Source organism: Nansenia antarctica (genome assembly GCF_963989245.1).
Source record: "Nansenia antarctica genome assembly, chromosome: 6".
Lineage (NCBI taxonomy): Eukaryota > Metazoa > Chordata > Actinopteri > Argentiniformes > Microstomatidae > Nansenia > Nansenia antarctica.
The window spans coordinates 66,875,047-66,885,949 of record NC_137676.1 but is presented as its reverse complement, the minus strand read 5'-3'; the positions used below and the strand labels follow the sequence as shown (position 1 = coordinate 66,885,949).

Genomic DNA, 10,903 nt, shown 5'->3' with positions numbered 1-10,903 from the left:
GCAGCTAGAGGCTACTCGACTAATAGAGGCTAGGATGGTAGACTTGGCTAGGCTAATAGAGGCTAGGATGGTAGACTAGGCTAGGCTAATAGAGGCTAGGATGGTAGACTCGGCTAGGCTAATAGAGGCTAGGATGGTAGACTAGGCTAGGCTAATAGAGGCTAGGATGGTAGACTAGGCTAGGCTAATAGAGGCTAGGATGGTAGACTAGGCTAGGCTAATAGAGGCTAGGATGGTATACTAGGCTAGACTAATAGAGGCTAGGATGGTAGACTAGGCTAGGCTAATGAGCACATCAGAGCAGAGCAGACAGCAGGGTAGAACTGAGATAAGAGGCTTCACACAGTACGGGGCCATGCTGCACCATACTGTGCTGTCTTGTAATCATGCACTTTGATATTGTCCTTCCAAGCACTGTATCAGCAACTATGGCGGATGTATAACCAGGATCTCCCTCCCTCCCTCATCCCTCTTTCTATCACTCCCTCCCTCTTTCTATCACTCCCTCCCTCCCTCTTTCTATCACTCTCTCTCTCTCTCTCTCTCTCTCTCTCTCACCAGTTGGACCTGTCGTTTGGCCAGGGGGAAGTCGTCGTCGAGGGACAGACACTGGAGGAACACCTGCAGACTCTCGTCCACCTGACCCATCTCCTGTAGCACCTTCCCCTTCATGTAGTACCCCTGGGAGAGGGGGGGGGGGGGGGAGAGAAGGAGAGGGAGAAGGAGAGGGAGAAGGAGAGAGGGGGGGAGGGAGGGAGAGGGAGAAGGAGAGGGGGGAGGGAGGGAGGGAGAGGGGGAGGGAGGGAGGGAGAGGGAGAAGGAGAGGGAGAGGGAGAAGGAGAGGGGGGGAGGGAGGGAGGGAGAGGGGGAGGGAGGGAGGGAGAGGGAGAAGGAGAGGGGGGGAGGGAGAAGGAGAGGGGGGGAGGGAGAAGGAGAGGGAGAGGAAGAAGGGGGGAGAGAGAGAGACAAAGAGAGAGTCAAATAATATTTTATATAGGTGAATATTGAATATCCCCATTTCTAAATGGTGATGGTTTCAAAACATGGTTATGGTTTCTAAAAATGGTCATGGTTTCTAAACATGGTCATGGTTTCTAAACCTAAACATGGCCATGGTTACTAAACATGGTCATGGTTTCTAAAGATGGTCATGGTTATTAAACACATTTTGGTACAGCCTGTCCTGTCATTAGTCCAGTGACCTACCTCCGCAGAGTGAGCAGAGCTTAAACAGAATTCTACATCCTCCAGGGCCAATTGGTACTGCCGTAGGCCTGTGTAGGCCGTGGCCCGAGCCCACCGCACCACCACATCCCCTGGGTCTGGAGGGGGAGAGGGGGGAGAGGGGCGGAGAGGGGGGGAGAGGGGGTGAGACTTCATATAATGACATATAGACTTTAATGTCTCCAATGATTGACTGATTATGATGGCCAATTCTTTCACTCTCTCTCTCACATACATACACACACACATAAACACACACACACACACACACACACACACACACACTTTGTGAGAGACAGAGAGAGAGTCACAGACACAGACAGACTGATTGATTGATTGATTGAAAACTTTATTAGAAGATTTGCAGAAGTAGGTACATGAAAGTACATATTACATACAAGGTCAACTAACAGGATAAAAACCCAAGAAAGCCACTGGCTTATTTCAATTGGGGTCCTTGATTCTCAATTCATCGTTACATGTAAGACAGACAAAAAAAAACTAGTACTATCTACAAGATAATACAGACAAATAACTAGTACTATCTACAAGATAAACATACATCCATCATGGGAAGAACAATACAACAAAACATAAGGTATGTACAGCGGGTAGGACAGGTGGGGACATACACCACAGGTGGGGGCGGGGGACAAAACACAAAGTATGTACAGTGGGTAGTTCGGGTCTTTTAATCAGATTTTTGATTTAGAGGGTCCAGTTACGGATTGCAGCCTCCTGTAAATGTTTTTTGAGAGACACACATACACACATAGACAGCAGGCTATATAAACGGTGACTGAGAGGGACACTGATACTGACATTACACAATCAGCATGTCTACCTTCTACGTCATAACCACCTGCTTCCTGCCTCGTAGGACGTGAGTCAGTTATCTGATCTTCTACACTCTTAGGAAATATAGGGTTCCATGTATGGGTATCCTTTTGAAGAACCATTTAGGTTCGGTTTAGAACACCCGTTTAGAATTCTGTTAAGAACTTCCTGTGGAAAGGGTTCCGCACTGAAAGGGTTCCCCAGCGGTTACATGTGAAAACCCCTTTCTCCTAACTAGAACTTTATCTTTTGTTAATGAACAAGAGATGAAGACACATCTCTTCTGGCTAGACCTTACTGTCCCTCCTGAGACCTCTTCATCCCCTCTGTACAGTTTCTCTACTGTAAATAATAATATTTTTTTTTTGCTGTCGTAAATGTGTCACTTTTTTATAAAGGCGTCTGCTAAATGGCAAAAATGTCAAATGTAAATATAATGTTAATAGTGTACTTAAGAAGAGGTGCGTTCATAGACGACCAGAGGCCCACACCTATCCTCTTCATCAAACCTTGAAGGATCCATTTTGTACCCAGTCATGCATGGTGTCAAACTGACACCAAACACATAATAACCCCCGCCAGGACTATATTAAGTGATCTACCCCCATCCAGCACAAGGCCAAAACACATTGCCTAATAGGGTAATAGCGTAATACCGTATACCACGGTTTTTGAAAATAGCAACGGTGTCCATTTCTATACCGTAAATACCGTCATAAAAAAGATTCTGGTGCGCAATGGCCGCATACTGTATAATAAACGCCTTAAGAGTGTTTGTCCAGCACCACTGTCTGCAGATGCTATGAAAGTGATGACAGAACGTTTTGTAAACAATGTAATTGTTTTGTAAAAAATAAAATAACCTGTCAAAAAAGATTAGCCTAACTATTTAGAATCGTAATCTATCTATCATAATCGCGTGTTACGTGACAGCTCCTCACCAGAAGGGAGAATTGGAAAAACAGATGGAGAGCGCAAGCAATATTGGTCCCTAAAAAAAAGCAGCTGCTGCTGCAATTTGGAAGCATTTCGGGTTCTGATTGAATAACAAGGGAGAGCCAGCTAATCTTGACGAGGCTGTGTGAAAGATTTGCATGAAGGAGGTGTGTGGGAACTTGGAAAACATATATATGCTATTAACATTGCTTAATACTCAATATATATTCACTGAGGTACGGTGTTGTCATGTGGAACGTATGGTAAACCTATGTTAAAGCATGCATGAGTGATATGGATACTGATGGCAATTGATACATATACATAAGTTCAGAGGCACAGCAGCTGACCCTTACAGAGGAGTGAGTAAGGCCTTCATAGGATCTCATGAGATACGCACAATCTGAACAGCACATGCAGGAGGCCTGCGATCCACGTGACAATGCTGTACTGTAGCTCAGTAACTCCGTCATGAAGTAACTCAGCACGTACGCACGCCTATCACTGGTGGTCTCGGAGATTAATGAACTGTGTATGTGATGCTACTCATTCCCAGACTAAAAATGTCACACTGTTCCTGGGCAAATACACGAGTATCATGTGAACAGGGAAATGATGCGAAGCCAGAAGCAGTGTTCTGCAAAGTGCGGCCTTCGATTTCTCAAGGACCTGTATCTGGGAGTAATCAATAACCATATCCGCCTCCGCCTTGTGTCCTGCCACCACTGTGGTTAAGAAGCAGAACTATTGGGTAAAGATGTTGTTATGTCCCTACACTGCTTCACGCTTTAATAAGTTTGTGTATGTCTATATTACTGTCGGGAGAAACTGAGTAGGTTCTGGGGAGGGTGAACAGAACCACCTCTGTAGTCTGTATAACTCTTTCTATGCTGATCTCTCCTGTCAAGCCAACTGCTGAAAGACATTACGTACGGATGTGGTCATTGGGGGCCACCCAAGGCCATCTGGCAGGCTAGTTGTCTCCTGTGAGAACGGCTTATTTAGACTAAGATGTCACCCTGCCCTCTTACATGTGCCAAGATGTGTCTCTTTGAGTGAATTCATGCACAGACAGACACCAGGAGTGTGTTGGGATGATCATAATAATCTAAAAACAGGAATGACGGCATAGAAAGAGCGTCTCCCTATATATATATATATATGTGTGATTGTGCCTTTCAACTTGTTTGTTGCAATCTGTGAAGTTTGTAATAAACTGGTATCTCGGTTAAGCTCAGTGTTTCCTGTGTTCATTTATTCTAAACGACCAGAAGTCTCTATCTGCATCCTTGCTTATTTTTAGATTAATTTCAGTCTATTGAAAAGAGTGCCTGGATTTACTACAATTTGAGTGGGACAAAAACATAACTAAGTGACAGGCGAAATATTAAAAATGTACATGGCCATCTCAGAATTATTGTAAACAAATAAAAACAGGTTAAAATGTGAATGTAACATAAGATGGAAAAACAATGAAGTGCGCTGCAGTCAGCCACCAGGAAACGGTATAGCAGCGACTAGATTCATCATTTGAAATTGCCGGCTCCCTCAAAGCAATGTGATTTTTAATCCTGCGGTAATACCAGATACCACGGTTAAATCTGGGGACAGTTTAACGGTATATAAAAATTGGATACGGCCCAACCCTATTGCCTAAGTCACTGTCTCTTCTCCTTCAGCTAGGGTTGTGACAAAGGAGAATAAAGGAGATCAGTGGATTATACATATGCCTACATGTAATGGTTGAAGCAGTGACGTGACCAAACAGCCATGTATGAGAGTCAACCAACAGAATGCAGAATGAACTGCCATTAACTCAATCTTAAATTATTAGCATCATCGTTAATCGAGACAGAGATGCACTGTTGAGGCCCTTTGCTCTACTAAGAGCTTAAAGGGCCCAGGTCAAAGGTCAAGGAAGTCAAGCAGCCTTCGTCCAGAGGTCAGGGCTGAGGTTCCGTCTGGATTAAAAACCTGCAGCCTTCACCAGCCACGGTCTAGAGAAGGATTATGTCTGGATTAAAATTCTATCTTGAAGGAAGCACTGATGTAATATCACGTTACTGGTGGAAGTGGTGCCGTGACAACCTTGCTTTGACCAATCCAATCAGAGCAGTGCTTTCCTCGAGGGAGGGAGGATGCATTTTGGAACAGGGCCCGAGTATTGGAACGGGGCCCGAGTCCCTAGAACAGAGGAGACAGTATTGGAACAAGGCCTGAGTCCCTAAAACAGACGAGACAGTATTGGAACGGGGCCTGAGTCCCTAGAACAGACGAGACAGTATTGGAACAAGGCCCGAGGCCCTAGAACAGACGAGACAGTATTGGAACAAGGCCCGAGTCCCTAGAACAGACGAGACAGTATTGGAACAAGGCCCGAGGCCCTAGAACAGACGAGACAGTATTGGAACAAGGCCCGAGTCCCCAGAACAGACGAGACAGTATTGGAACAAGGCCCGAGGCCCTAGAACAGACGAGACAGTATTGGAACAAGGCCCGAGGCCCTAGAACAGACGAGACAGTATTGGAACAAGGCCCGAGGCCCTAGAACAGACGAGACAGTATTGGAACAAGGCCCGAGTCCCCAGAACAGACAGACAGTATTGGAACGGGGCCCGAGGCAGAGGAGAGAGGATTGACAGGTCTACGGATCCGACAAACTGTGGAGTCTAGCCGTGCGTACTGGCCACATCACGACGTCACACCTACGCGCTAATTGGCTAATGTCTAGTCTACCGGGCGGTCAGCTGTTAATGGGCTGGTTTCACGGACGCAGATTAAAACTAATCCTAGACTAAAAAGCATCCTCAATGGAGATTTTTCCATCGCAAGTGTGATTTAATCCTGGACTAAGCTAAAGCCTTGACTGTGAAACCGGCCCATTATGTCTTGATGTAGGCCTAGCTGTTTGTTATGTGTTTGTAGCTCTGTGCGCTAGGGTGTCAGCTAATGGGGCTGCTAATAGAGAATTCAAACACAGCAGGATCCAAGTACATTGACTTGTATCTGCATGTAGGTCATTTAGCAGATGCTTTTATCCAAAATGACTTACAGTGAGTACATTTGTCTAAAGTGAGTCAATCAACAATGCATGAGTCATCGTAAGTAAAACCTTCGATAACAACAAGTGCCATCAGCAGTCACAGTGCTAGAGAAAGAAGGAAAACAGGTTGATGTTTGGGGGAGGGGGGGGGGGTATTCTCTAATGTATTAACAAACAAACTAACAACAAAATCCTTCTTCTAGCATTTTGACTGCCAATGGCCCCTGGCCCGAGCAGAGATTACTTTTCTTGTGATGACTGATGGATAGATGATTCACTTACTTAGACAAATGCATTTGTTGTTTGCTTTGGATAACGGCGCCTGCTAAATGTCAAAATGTTTAAATCCAATTGATTATGTATTTCATTTGCTGATGATTAGATTTTAGGCAAAGTACTGAAGATGCCTGCAGACAGTACAGGGCTGGCAGAGCATCACCAGAGATGATACCCAGTGTCTGGTGGGGTCAATGGGCTGCAGACTTAAGGCAGTTTTTGCATGCAAAGGATTGTCCACAAAATACTAAAGATGAATGCTTCATTTGGACACTTCATTGATCTGTCCTATTACCTTTGGGTACCTGAAATAGGGGGACTATGCATAAAAATAGTGGTGTAATTTCTAAATGGTGAAACCAATAATATTGGTTTCTGCATAATAACATATTATGTTCATCCAAAAATGTGATGTGTAGACAGACAGTACATCATCAGCCATACATGCTTCAGGGCGCGGAATGTCTGAGAGCCAGTGACTATGACGTCACAGTGGCACCAGTGTTCTAGATCTCTTCTGTGGCATGATGCCCCGTGTGATGTAATCTGCTCTGTCTGGGGCATAGCATTAGGATACATACAATGGACACATTGGTCTTCAGGGTGTTTGATGAGAATAGGCGTGTTCGTTCTGTGAATTCTAACATCCCAAGATCAATTCAGCCAACGGGGTCTCGCAGCTGTCAATATTCCTGCGTTAACATAGCTACACAATGTCAGAATATCATAGGGTGTGACTCAGCATCATTAGATGAACGTTCTCTGTGTGAAATACTTCAACAACAACAAAAATATTGAAAACTCTCATCATAATTTGAGCGGATACCAGGCCTCTAACTTGTATGAGAAAGGAGGTGGTTTATGCAAGGTGCGAATCCGTGTAGGCAGGAAATCTAGTTATTATCAGCAGTAGTGATAACACACACACGTAGACATAACACACACGGGTGTGTTATCACTACTGATAATAACTAGATACAGGTCTGCTTGTTAGGCGTGCATGCACGCACACAGACACGCACACACACACACACACACACACTGTGCAATGATATCAGCAATGAAATCAGATCATTTATTATTAATGATCTGATATAATTGCACGGTTGAGAGGAAGTCTGCAAGCTAATAATAATAATAATAATAATAATAATAATAATAATAATATCTTGGTTTTATATAGCACCTTTCAAGGAACCCAAGGACGCTTTACACATTTTACAGAAATACAGTCAGACAGACAAAACAGAAAACACAGAGACGGTGACATAACTAAGCTAGGGGTCAAAGGAGAAGTCCAGGGTAGGTGCAGCTGCCACTCTGAAGGCTCTGTGCCCGAAGGTTCAGGTTGGTTCTAAGGACAACCTGTATCCTGTGCATCATGATCATAAACTCTGACTGGACCCACTAGTTCTGTAGGCCAAGCCTCGACCCGGTGCTCCTTGAGAGAGCCACAACAATGTGACTGGGTGTATAGGAGAGAGGACCACAAACTTTATCAGAAATACAGTACAGGCCAAAAGTTTGGACACACCTTCTCATTCAATGCGTTTCCTTTATTTTCATGACTATTTGGTACATTGTAGATCCTCACTGAAGGCATCAAAACTATGAATGAACACATAGGAATTATGTATTTAACAATAAAGTGTGAAATAACTCTAAATATGTCTTATATTTTAGATTCCTCAAAGTAGCCACCCTTTGCTTTTTTGTTGTTAATAAAATATATAATAACAATATTAAATATAATATGTGTTAATAATAATATGTTATTATATATATATAATATTATTATTATATATTTTATTAACAACAACATTTTTTTATTTTATTAACAACAAAAAAGCAAAGGGTGGCAACTTTGAGGAATCTAAAATATAAGACATATTTAGAGTTATGTCACACTTTTTTGTTAAGTACATCATTCCACATGTGTTCATTCATAGTTTTGATGCCTTCAGTGAGAATCTACAATGTAAATAGTCATGAAAATAAAGGAAACGCATTGAATGAGAAGGTGTGTCCAAACTTTTGGCCTGTACTGTAGTCCCACGGTGTCCCGTCCCGTCGCCGGTTGAGCGGTTACAAAACCTGCCAGCGGTGTCACGACCTGCATTACACAACGCGGCGATAACGCGCATGCTCCCGGTGAAACATTACGAAATCTCCTAATATAGGATCGCACGTGGGTTACATATAGAAGTTGTTACATGACAGAGCCATCACTGGGACATGGCTTACACATGACTCGGAGGAGGAGGAGGAGGAGGAGGAGGAGGAGGAGGAGGAGGAGGAGGAGGAGGAGGAGGAGGAACATAGGACTAACACACGAAGATCGGGTACCAGAATGTTGGTCAGTGGAACTCCAACTCCCTCTCCTCCTCCTCCTCTCCCAGTGATGATAAACTAGACGACACCTTTAAAGATGAGCCTACAGGACATCATAATAATCGTGCAAAAATAACTCCGTGACATTGGAGAGCTTTGAGAGCGCTTTCCCCATTTATGCGCAATAGTGCCCAAGCACCGCACAGATGTCCCACACTCACCGTTACGCACCACGTCCGTCGCCAGTGACACAGCCTCCTCGAAATGTTCTCTTTTCGACAGGTCTTCAATTCGGCTAACATCTTTAGATCTGCTCAGCTCGTCTGAGAACCACTTCTCTAAAAGTCCGCCCAGGATCACGTTGAGCCTGGGTTCCCCGGCGGGGGGTCGGGGGGCTGACACCACCGCCACCGGCTCGCTGCACAGCTTGCATTTGGAGAGGAGCTCGTGTCGTAAACATCTCCTACAGTACGAATGTCCACACCCGAGGGTCACCGGGTGATCGCCCAGGAACCGGTGACACCCCGGGCAGTCGAAGAGGTCCGATTCCCGGGCGCTGTCCGGAGCAGCTTTCGTCAGTTCCGATGAATGCCTCTCCACTTCTCCTCCTGCTGCTTTTCTCTTGAAGTTGCGCAAAATGCAATCCACTAAAGTGCTCAGCTGCTGGGGGTGAACAGCACCGCATCTAAAGGCCATGGAGAAGACATCCACCGCTTCTTTGAGACGGTTATCGGATGCCAAAGCGTCGGCTCTCTGTAGAATAAGTCTATGATGGTCCACATTGTCCCCGTCTAAACCGGGCTCGAGAAAGAAGATCGCTGCTTCCTCCGGATCGGGGCGTTGTAGCGACATGATCGTGGCTATATGAGCATATGCAACAATGCCCCCGCTATTTTTTATATTATTGTACTCTAGGAATTTGTTGACACATCTTTGTAGAAAGTGTCGCTCGCGGAATCAAACGGTGTTCCGACACTCAGTTGTTACATAACAAAAAAAGCCATCACGTGGAACGGCAGAGTCGTGCTGTGATTGGTCGGGGCGTTTCGATTACAAAACATGCCTTTGGAAGTTTCATAACTACTGGAGAGAGCCACATGGCCCGCTGCGATCTAAAGGTGAACGACTGTTAATAAAATAAAATAAAAGAATAACATAAGCCGAATTATTTACTAATTCCTGGAGAATATTTTGCACAGTAAGTGCAGGACGGTCCCGTGCATTCCTACGTTCCGCATAGGTGTGTGGGATGTTTAGAGAAATGCATGGAATGCTATGAATGACACTTAACTGCAGTCCCTGAGAAATAAATAGCGATGCAGACATGAGAGGCTATACCTCCTGTTCTAGTTTAGCGCAAGATCCCCTCTGTCTCAATGGGCCGTAAGCCTGTACAATCACCTAAATGACTTAAAATATAGATGAATGGCCAAAATGACCTGAATGACTTAAAACACAGATGTCACAGCAACCCATTACTCTTATCAGATTCCACAAGTAAATCATACATGATCTGACACCTTTCAATTACTCCCACCTGGATGGAGACAATGTACACCATAATAAGCCTTATAATGGCTGGTAAGCCTATACTTGGGTAGGAGACACAGCTCTGTAATCGCAGTTACAAAATAGGCCCCAGATCATTTGCATATTACAAAACCAAACGCCCTCGGGGATGTTTGCTGAAGTCTCAGAAGTCAATATGCATTGCTAATACTTTTTTTTTTTTTACATGGATAAATATACAGTTTGAACCCAGGTCTGAGACATGCAGAAGCTCTCTCTCTCTCTCTCTCTCTCTCTCTCTCTCTCTCTCTCTCTCTCTCTCTCTCTCTCTCCCCACACTGAGAGGAGGCAGAGGTGAATGACAGACTTTACCAGCTGAGATCAAATGCTGCATTATATAACAATACAGAACACTCATGACACTACCTCCCACATCCCCACCTACTTATTGATATGTACATATCCATCGATGGCCTCTCCTCTGATGATGGACAATAGTCCAGACACAGAACTGACATTTCAACATGTTGTACAGTGCTGCTGGCATACTAAACCAGCTGGGAATGAAGGAGCCTTGCAGACAGAATAGGAGGAATACCTGGCAGTCTACCACGCACATGCACACACATGTGATTCTGAACACTGGGGATTTACACTTGAGGTGTGCATACAATACATAAGTGAACAGCATGGTTGTCATAGACCAAATTAGAGCATAATAGCATTTAGCAGACACCTTTATCCAAA

General features: G+C 44.5%; 1 protein-coding gene across 3 annotated transcripts in view; it reads right to left on the bottom strand.

Annotated features, from left to right (window-relative positions):
• Nucleotides 1-9,613, bottom strand: part of lonrf1 (LON peptidase N-terminal domain and ring finger 1) — a 23,527-nt gene extending 13,914 nt beyond the window's left edge. For all 3 annotated transcript variants that reach the window (XM_080535137.1, XM_080535139.1, XM_080535138.1), the window contains exons 1-3: nt 8,869-9,613; nt 1,207-1,322; nt 559-681 (exon numbers count right to left, since the gene is read on the bottom strand). In XM_080535137.1, coding sequence (XP_080391263.1) covers nt 559-681; nt 1,207-1,322; nt 8,869-9,499 — 870 coding nt within the window. In that variant the 5' untranslated portion in view covers nt 9,500-9,613. The remainder of the gene's footprint in view (nt 1-558; nt 682-1,206; nt 1,323-8,868) is intronic.
• Nucleotides 9,614-10,903: the final 1,290 nt, after the last annotated feature.